The sequence below is a fragment of the Hippocampus comes genome, unplaced genomic scaffold, assembly GCF_001891065.2.
Source record: "Hippocampus comes isolate QL1 unplaced genomic scaffold, H_comes_QL1_v1.1 scaffold199, whole genome shotgun sequence".
NCBI lineage: Eukaryota > Metazoa > Chordata > Actinopteri > Syngnathiformes > Syngnathidae > Hippocampus > Hippocampus comes.
In genome coordinates, this window is record NW_017805372.1 from 570,773 (window position 1) to 581,248 (window position 10,476).

The 10,476-nt window shown below is 46.4% G+C and overlaps 1 protein-coding gene across 1 annotated transcript in view; it reads left to right on the forward strand.

The window, feature by feature from the left end:
• Positions 1 to 51: 51 nt before the first annotated feature.
• sh2d3ca (SH2 domain containing 3Ca) overlaps positions 52 to 10,476 on the forward strand; it is a 27,796-nt gene continuing 17,371 nt past the window's right edge. Inside the window, exon 1 of the mRNA XM_019872060.1 lies at positions 52 to 527. Coding sequence (XP_019727619.1) covers positions 447 to 527 — 81 coding nt within the window. The 5' untranslated portion in view covers positions 52 to 446. The remainder of the gene's footprint in view (positions 528 to 10,476) is intronic.

Here is a 10,476-nt window from a genome sequence, read left to right on the forward strand (position 1 = left end):
CCTCCCTCTGGTTCACCCTCCCCCCACCCACACGCCTTTCACGAGCAAGCAATGAGGTAATCCCTAGCAGCCGCGTGAAGTGCAGCAAGTGCGGTGAGAGGAGCAAGAACAGCAGCCGGCGTGATGTCAGGCAGGAGCCGTGAGACGCGCTGACTCTTCTCACTTTTTCTCGTCTTATCCGCTCTCTGCTCTAGCTTGGTGTGGTTAGCTGCTGATAAGCTTTGGCGTTTTTTTTTTTGGGGGGGGTGGTCTTGTATGTAGTCAGAGGATCACTATGTGGAGGGGTTTTTAGGCTAGGCAAAGCAGGGGTGGGACAGGCTTAGCCCAGGGGCTTGGGGGCTTATATTGGACACCCCCTCGGGTGGGGTGAAGAGACAGTCGAGGCAAAAAAAAAAAAAAAAAAAAAAAGAGACGAGGACGTGAGAGGGGAAAAGTGTGTGCCCATCATGACGGAAAGGTGCAGTCTGTGGAGCGCCTTGTCGGCTGCAGCGTGCTGCTTCTACCGGGGATCTTTCATGCAGGTGCAGGTCAGTGCGTGTTGCATGCTTATGTGTCCCAAGGCATTCTCTCTTGATGCACATGTGAGAGCACAGCGGAGCCGGTAACGTCAACCCTCATGCAAAGCGGCACGCCGGTGACATCATGGATGGAGTGCTGGCCTGTCAAAGCCACTGTGCGGAGAGAGCGAAAGTGGCATGTTGGAGTTTTTAGTGCATGGGAGTGAAAGTGTGTTGAGGTCTACGGGATCATCTTGGCTTGATCTAATTCCAGCTCAGAGTTTGAAACCTGATATGCGACCATGTACAGTACACAAGACAGGATGACTCCAGAGTGTATTTTGCTCAACGTGCTGCTCACAGTAAAAGCCGATATCAAGTTTCAGATGTTTCGATGCCTCGGTAGATGATAGCATGGACTTTGGGACAGCTAAAGGATGGTAAAACTGTCGTTACTTGAACAAAATGAAGCTAAAACCGACTCCTTTTTGCTCCTGTTTGGCCCACTTTGTTGCGTACGGTTACGGCAGACCTGCACTGGCTTTACAAAGACTCTGCTCCGTTTACATTGGCTTTTTGTTGGTGTTTTTTGTGTGCTACGCAAGTTGCGAGGAATTGTACGTTGATCAAAGCCATTGATGCAAAGCCGAGGCACTGTTCATTCAGTTTCGACTCGTTTATTGTTCAAGACACAGACGAGCAAACTCCACACACTGGGAAGGAAAACGGGAGTTCAGAACATTCGGAAAGAAATTGGCCCGTTTCATTTGAGATAACAATGTAAATGTTCATGAGTGGAAATGAATACGCTGTCCCAATTATGAAAATGTAGGGGGCAGCATATTGGAAGAAAGGTCTCGAATCTCTTGAGCTTCAGGGTTAGAATTTCGACTCACTGCTGTGTGGAGTTTGCATTTCAGCGCCAAGCATGCGGCTCCCACTTTCACAAAACATGCACGTTCAATTAATTTCGATTAATTTCGATTAATTTTCCGAGGTGTGATTGTGAGTGTGATTCGTTGTTTGTCTTTGTGCCCTGCAACTGGCTGGCAACCAGTCCAGGGAGCATCAGGCCAGCAAGCAGGGAAAGGGTCCAGCCCCCCCCCGACTGAGCATTATTGACAAGGGATGGACCAATCGATGCAAATGTAGTCAAGTTGCAATGATGTCATATTTTGAGGAATAAAACCCTTGCTCCACCAAATTAGAAAGTTGCTGCATCACAGTGGTTGAAGCGGGTGAATTCATTAGTTAGCGAGGCCCGATTCTTTGCAACATGGGATTGTTTTCAAACACTCACATTTTATTCGGCCCAATATTGACGCCCCGATCCATTCTCATTAAAGATGGCTTGTCAAGCACAACATTGTGCAAACCAAGCACGGGCGCTGTAATTGTTACTTGTTCAACTCATCCATAGTCCCATTGTTGGCATCACTTTACCTCCTGCAAGGATTTCTCATTTGTTAGTTCGTTATTATCAATACGCTCTTACACACAGGCCGTGCATGGCTTCTTAAACATTTTTTATCGGCATCAGAAACACCTCAATGTTAATGTTTGACCCGCTGAAGGCAACAAAACGTAAAGACGGCAGCGTCGAGCTGCTTCTTGCCACTTCAAGCTGACGTGTCAAAGTAAACATCCAACAAGAAGCGTTACACATGATCGATTTAAAGTAGCAGGTGTGTGGTATTGTGCTGCAAGCAGTGAATATTTTGAGCACAACACATGTAGAGAGACACATGTAACACTCACAGGCTTATTCGTGATTCTTTGTCATCCAGTGAAATGGCAGTGACGCCTCAGCGTACCGCTCTCGAGCTAGGTTCGGCTAGCATCAAGTCAAAACAGCTTTAGAATTCATGTTTTCATGTTTTACATGACGCCGGTGATTGTTTAAAAAGCGTTTCAGTTGTTTTGGCAGACAAATTGGACACCAGCCAACGTTTTCAGGTTCCGCTGAATTTCTTTTGGAAATGTCATACTCTCAAATTGTCGTTGATCAGGGACGACTCGGTAATAACCGACGTCGTGGTGTTGTGGCGTGTCCCCAGCTCATCGGCCGTATCAGTGGAGAGAGATTACATTTGATCCCGTGGTCTAGACTGCGCTATTCTCACCGTGTGCAGGCGCACACACACACACACACACACACACACACACGCACACACACAGTCATGCTGCTCAACCATTGTGTGTGCATTATACCCAGTGCTTCCAGCGCGTCTCTGTAACTGGGACAATGTAACTACCCCCTGGACTCTGACAGTGACAGTAACATCCCCCCTCCTCATCTCTCTCTCTCTCTCTCACACACACATACACACAGATGCGTGGTTAGCTCGCCCTCCCCTCCACTTTGATTGTTTTTGGAGTTAATCTCTCTTTTTCTCTCTGCCAGCCACTTTCCCTCGTCCTCCTCCTCGTCCTCTTCCTCCTCCTCCTCTTTTGGCCTCCAAGGCTGTGGCCTCATTCCCCGCTGACCTGAGCAGCATGTGGCCGCCACAGCGCCCAAGTCGGCAAGCCGGTCGCTCTGTCCTTTAGCATTCCTGCGCCCGACTGTACGTGTCACATTCACATAGTCGGGCTTCCGGGCTTGCAACGTGGCGGATGCGTGCTTGCCCGGATCACGTCTCTGCCTGGATACACCACATCATAGGCCGCTCACCGTCTTAGGCCATACAGTATGGCTTTTAAAATGCACGCTAAATGGACATGTTGATATATTTTGTTCACAATAACTAGCAATTCTGATAGTGATAAGCACGATTGAATAATTTATCAATATAACCTATTTTCAGTTAGGAAGCTGTATGTGAAGTACATTACAATTGTTAAAAGAGAAGAAATTCCCAAATCACTTTTTTTATTCAGGTTTGTGTCCTAAAAGTTTTTTTTTTTTTGGTTTGTTTTTGTTTTTCATAATGGTGTTTGTCAAAGCAAAATTTTCAATGGAAAATATTGGAAATGATTCCGGTGTCACACTGTTGTGTGTGTGTATAATACTGCATTCAAATTAATGAACATATTTAGTTCCTTTTAACTCTGATTTTAAGCGTAAGTTCAACTTTAATGACAAAAGTAAAGATGGCTTCTGGATGCGACTCATGATTCTCAGTGTCGTTTTAATTAACACCAATGTGTTGACATTTTGTGATAAAAGAGGGAAAAAAAAAAAAACAAAGCTCAAGTAACCCTAGGATGCCCCCCGCCCCCAAATCATTTTGTTCACGTTTCACCTTGTCCAAACGCAGGGACATTCGTCTTCAGAAGTTCTTCGCCTTCTTTCACGAATTCTCGCATCAACTCCCCTGCTCATTCTCGCGCCCGCTTTACCGCACGCGCAACATTCCCCTTTTCGTCCGCCGCCGAGCTTCATCACGCCGACCAGCCGCTCATCATTCTCCCCTTTATGTCCTTTCTAAAGAGTGTTTATGCACAGCCTGTAGTGCAGTTGGAGGTTATTTGCTTCGATGGTCATAAAAGACAGTACGACGCCGACAAAAGCAAGGACGTTGCTTTTGCCAACTCGGTCACAGCAGGTTAACCCGCAATGGTCTCGTCATTCTGACGATACACTCTTGCCAGTGTCAGTCAGCCAAGCGCGCGTGTGTGTGTGTGTGTGTGTGTGTGTGTGTGTGTGTGTGTGTGTGTGTGTGTGTGTGTGTGTGTGTGTGTGTGCTGGGCCAACCCGCAGCCCAAGCCAACTGGTATGTTTTAGCATTGAAATATTCCCCATGTAATCCACTCCTCTTATCTGCTCTCTCCTTCTCACCCTCCTCCCTAAAAAAAGCTTTTCATCATATAAATCCTCTTTTGGCATGCTGGCCTGTCACACCCCGGAGGCACATAGTGTGAGGGGCAGCTGTGCGCGCGTGCGTATGTACGCGTGTGTGTTGTCCGTATCCTCATTAGTGCACTGCTGTGGTTTTTTTTTTTTTTTTTTGGGCATTAATTAAGCTCAGGAGCGTGAGCTGCGTATTTTGGTTTCATGTATGTTTTGTCTGTTCGCAGCTTCTTCGCGGTGTGTGTTTGTGTCTCGACGACGCAGACGGATGTCGAACGGCGAAGAGTTCGGAGGCTGATAGTGGACGTGGAGTTCGGGCTCCGGTTGTTGATGAGTGGGGATTAGTGGAAGTCGGTTTAACTGGGGAATTCATTCTGTTGTCCGAATACTCGAATACAAGAAGCCTCTCTTTGATTTGGCTTTCTCGGGGGCGAGATCAAAGTCACGGAGTTTTGAAGCATGTTGACGAATAAATGAGATTGGCCGCTTATGTGTATTGTCCGCTGTTTGTTCAGTCAAGCCTGGAGGATTACAAAAAGGCATCAAAGGGGGTTTGTGACTGAGTTTCGTTCCAACGGCGGCGACATAACTTGAATTTGTACCTAAATTGGAATGTGCTAACGTAGAGCCAGAATTTATGACGGGATGAAAACTCATTTGAGTCTGCATCCGGTTTGCGGAATTAGAAAGGAAGCCCAATGAATTCATAACGTCCTTCTAAATGCTTGTGAAAATGGACGGATGAATGCATCACATACTCATATGCGTCTATTAAGACATTACACTCGGAAACCTTGTAAAACGAGTCCAAGTTAAAGCTCAGATCTGCTTCTTCAAATTTGAAAGTGCCGAGCACGAGCAGTTGGTTGAAATGAATTAAACATAGCTTTGCTTGCATAACCCACTGGAAAAAAAAAAAAAAAAGTTGCATTCATCTGCAGAGGTGGGCAGAGTAGCAAAAAGATTGGACTCAAGTCAAGAGTACCGGTACTTAAGAATCAGATGACTTAAAAGTTCATCCTCAAGTAGGCTAAAATGAGGACATTTTTAGACATGCACAGATAACGAACGGTGCATGACAGAGCCGTCAGGTAAATATACTTTATATTGGATGTGGCCGGAAGGGGGGGGGGGTGGCTGAGCCTCATCTGACTGCGAGTTACAAACTAGGAAACCTTCCGCAGTTGTTTCTGCCATGTTTCATGTTCATGTGTCATTTTGCCACTTTGGGTTGTAGCTCCATGTAAAGCGGTCAAAGCTGTGTTTCTTCTTTAAATCATCACAAACAAGTCAAAAGAGCGTTGCATTCAAATGACCCTAATAGGTACAAAATGTTCCGAAACGTAAAATGTAACGGAGCAAATGTAGCTTGCGACTTCCCGCTTCTTCTGCTCATCTGTTGAGGGGATGTTTGGTCGCTGTGGTTCCGCCGTCGGGTCGATGAAAACGTGCGGTTTGAGCTTATTACCGGCACACCGTTGGAGCCAAGCGGACAGGAAATCATTATTTGTGATTGAGAGTGAAGGACGGACTTGAACACACTCGTTACGCCTTCATCAACTCAGCCCATACTTTGAATTTGTCGAACTTGAACTTACTATTGAGCGTATCTTGAAGTGGCACATTGCGGCCTACGTCGAGAGAAGGAATTCTCATTCGTACTCGATGGTCTCCCGGTCGTGTTGTGATTTCAGGCTTCGGGCGGAGATTACAGTGCTCTCCGCCCTCGTGTTATCACCGCTGCTCCTCTCTAACATGATTGAGGAAAGCTTCACATTAGAATAACAAAAAAAGGGGTGAGGGGGGAAATTATTCCAAAGAGGAGCCTGCCTGCGAGTTAAATATTTGGCCCTATCAGCGTTTGAGAGGGTGATCGAAAGTAGTGTCATGGAATTGCTGAATAAAATGAACAAAATTGAAGCCTCGCGCATTTGAATGGTGAAACTAATTAGAAATATGGAGTTCATTTTACGGGACAAAATGGATCTGTAGATGCTCACAACGTGTTAACAACCTCTTGATGGATTTCCCTTCATAGAGACTGAAGGTTGACGGCATCAAGCGTGAGTGCAATTTTTCCAATCAATTCACGTTGCTTAATTATCATGCTCATCTTTTCCTCGCTTATACGGTTACGCACAGAAGTCATTTATTATATGCCCTTTCACTAGTATCTATATTATTTACCATTCTGGTTTCTCATTTAATTATTTTTGTTGAAAAACAGCGACGGGTCCCCGCGACGGTCCATTTTTCACACACTTTCAAGTGCGGTCAGGGAATTTTTCTCAAGAGGTGGAAAGCTGAGAAGTGCGTCCGTTGTATTTCCGAACGCGTTTTGTCCTTGAAGTTCACACGTGCCTTTGGATAGATGGTGCGCACGCACGCACGCACACACACACTCCTAGCATATGTTGGGCAAGCCACAGCTGACACGCAGGGACTGTGTGACATCGTGACGGGATTTGGAGCAGGAGGTGCGCAATTGTTTGCCTCATTCATCTTTGACCTCAGACGGCTGCAGCTTGAAGTGCTCCGCAATGCCGCCATAGTTCTCGGACAGCCTTCAACTGCACGTTGAAAATAAGCTAAAGCAAACAAACAAACAAACAACCCCTCCCCCAACCCTCTCCCCCGCAATGTATCTTCATTCGACAATATCTCTCTCAATTGCGTCAAAATGTAAATTTCCACCATCTGGCTAGCTGGCGATCTCTCTCAGAAATATTGACATTGGATTAGTGCTTCTGGGTTTTTTTTCATGTTTAATGAATTCCGAAAGAGTTCCGGTAGCCAAAGTGTCGTTTGAGTTTTGGAAACAAACAGCCTCTGACCACTGGGAAGGTTTAAATGGATCAGTTTAGTCCGTGAACGGACCAGGAGGCTGTTAAAGCGTCTCGGTGTGATTTGCAGGGAGCAGCTGAGAATGGCACACTTGTTTTCGACGCTTTCCTTGAAGAAACCCGCGCGTGCATACGTCCACGTGGCTCAGTTGACAAAAAGTCGCCCTTTCGTTTCCCGTCTCTGACTGCCGGCTGTTAAAAGCGTCCTTGGGCAACACGCTGATCCCCGAGATGTCTTTCGGCCATGTTAGTAAATGAGAAAATGTTCTCAGTTTCTGATGCTATTTTCCCTTCTGCTGGCCTGGAAAAAGAAAAAAAAAAGTTTTGCGAGCATCTCGTGTTCACATCTGAAGTCTTGGAAGACATCCCAGCCGCTTGGCCGGCAATTACGATCCGCTGAGTGACATCATGCACTTAAAAAAGTGGGGAGGTGTGGGCGACGGGGTGAGGTGTGGGTGGAGGATGGAGTGGGGTGCGAAGATGACAGTATACAGAGGCTAATTTCCCCATGAACGTCTCTTTTTTGCGTAACGTGTGGCGTGTCTCTCACGGGAACGTTGACGCTCGCACACGGTCCACGTGCACAAAAATCACTTTCTTGCCTTGCCTCTCGCCTTCATGCCTGCTTAAAAATTGTCACGAGGGGCAGGCAGCAGGGCTGCTGGCTCTCTGAAGGTGTGCTGACATCAATACGGAAGTGTGTGTGTGTGTGTGTGTGTGTGTGTGTGTGTGTGTGTGTGTGCGCGGTTTACCTCGAGTGAGAGTCCCAGCTCCATCTGCGTTACCATGACAACCGCCCGGTAACAACTCGGAGACAACACCCATACCCCCCCCCCCCCTTCTGGGGCTTGTATGTGCACGATCACTTTGAGTGTACATTTGCTTGTGTGTACGTGCGTACGAGGGCGTCCATTAGGGAGCATCCCAGCAGGTCTCGCAATGATGGACAAGACCCTGATAGCTGCGGCTGTATGCATCAGTAGGGAGTGGTCATACACACACACACACACACACACACACACACACACACACACACACACATATGAATGAGGGGTGATACCTCAGCGGAGCTCTCACGCTGTGTACATATCCAGCCAATAGCAACGCTCGCCTCTCTGCCTCCACAAGGCGATGACATCATCGTCGGCCAATGACATGGCGTTTTAAGGGCGTGCTCTCTTTTTTTTTTCTGCCGGGTCCGCTTGCGTGCGTGGCGGTGATAAAACGAATTGATATGCATCTAAGGGTCCTTGTGGCTTCAAGCTACTCGTCATTTCTTTCCTGTCATGCAGCCTGAGTTCTTTCACTCCATCCCCGCTTTGCTATACCCCCCCCCCCCTTCACTCGCCATCATAATCAACATCATCTCCGCCTTGTGCACGTGAAGTGCGCGCGTGTCAAGTTCCAAGGCCGGTCGATAGGTCATTGTTTGTATTGTGACTAAGCAAGATGTGTGCGGGTGTTTGTGGGGCTACTGCCACAGATAAATGTCTCGATGACAACCTTCCCCGGCTCTGACCTTCGATCCAAATGAGTCTTGGCATCATCACTTCTCTGTCACGCCACAAGAGTTATGGCGCGCTCTGATGCGGCCATTATGTTGTCACTTTATTTAAAACGAGTCCCAAGCCGTCAGCATTGTGATAAGATGACACTGTTCTGGGGAAACACAAATTGGTCTCGTGTTAAGATAACCATTAGTCTTGAGCGTGTGTGGTTTTTTTTTTGTCGTGAATGTAAGTTTCTACCCGCTTAGGTCTGCCTAAAGCTACGCTAACAGCTATTGTTAAAAATACACTGCAAAATGTTTCATTTTGGCTTCAGCAAATAGAATGCTGAAATGAGCAAACTTAATTGCGTCTCATTCTGGCTTCTTGGCTCTATTTTCAAATTGCCTCAAGCTAAGCTAAGCTAAACTATTTTCCTTTAAGTGATAAATAGATTAAACAAACAAACCAAAAAAAACTATTCTCAGAGGAACCTTATTTTCTTCTACAGGATAGCTTTTATTTTTTTTCACCCCCCCTCCCCTCAAAAAAATTGAATCTAGCCTATTTCTAAATGTTTTTCGCCTGACTGTCATATCCATATATTTAGAATTTGATGTAGGTCTACACATTTTCACAAATCAATAAGTACAAAGTCATATTAATTGATAAATGCATCAGGGTGTGCTTGTTTAATCCAAGGCACGTATGCTGCAGTTAAGAAAGCCTTTGCTAACCTCCGGGCAGTCAGTGTCGAGAGGCCAGAATTGATGGATTAGGATGCCAGGCAGGATGTTAAGATGTGGTTCTCCCCCCCGGGGGATGTAGGTTAGAGGCCCCACACCCCTCACGATAAAAGCTGGCCCCCCAGAGTTGAATTGAAAGAAACGCTGCTGCGAGTTATGAAAGTATCGTATTTATGAACTGTAAAATAAACGGAATACAAGCAAGCACATGCCAAACTATTGCTATCAGAGGATCGCGGCTCTGATTCGTCACAATTGATCAGCGCATCAAGAGTTTTCCCATTTCGGCAAGACCTAAAGGAAATATTTAAAATGGTTTTCAAGTCTGCGCCCGCGTTTGTTGTGACAAGCGTCCGCGGGTGGTGTTTTATATCCTGGCGTAGTTCCGACGAGCAAAGCTGATTACGTCTCCTCTGTCGGTCATTGATTAATTAATCAGATGCTGTGTCACCATATGCTGTTTGCATCCATGGCTGCAGATAAAAACTGCAGCTGATCCCGCTTGCCGTCGTATAAGTGCGTTGGGTGGAAACTTACGTATGATTTTCAATCTGCATTGTATCATTATGACATACTGTAGATTGTATTTGTGTGTCTGTGTGTGTGTGTGTGTGTGTGTGTGTGTGTGTGTGTGTGTGTGTGTGTGTGTGTGTGTTTTCTTGTCCCTTTTCACCATTCTCATGCACTTGGCTGCTGTTTATCATCCGAGAGCGGCGCCCTCCATTTTTGGTACCCTCTTCTATTAAAGAATACAGGAAAGAAATGGATCGCGGGTTTTCTATCACAGTTGTCACGGTCATGATGGATGGTACTAGTATGGATGGTAATACTTGCGCCTTGCCTCCAAATCGCAATAAGGAAAGTGTGTGTGCGTGCTGATGGTACTAGTATGGATGGTAATACTTGCGCCTAGCCTCCAAATCGCAATAAGGAAAGTGTTTGTGCGTGTGTGTACACATGTGTGTGTGTCTGTGTATGTTTCTGATTGGTTGCACATCTTGGTTAAAATGATGCATGCTCGTCTAGACCTGTGTGTGTGTGTGTGTGTGTGTGTGTGTGTGTGTGTGTGTGTGTGTGTGTGTGTGTGTGTGTGAGTGAATGTCTGGGCGGTGC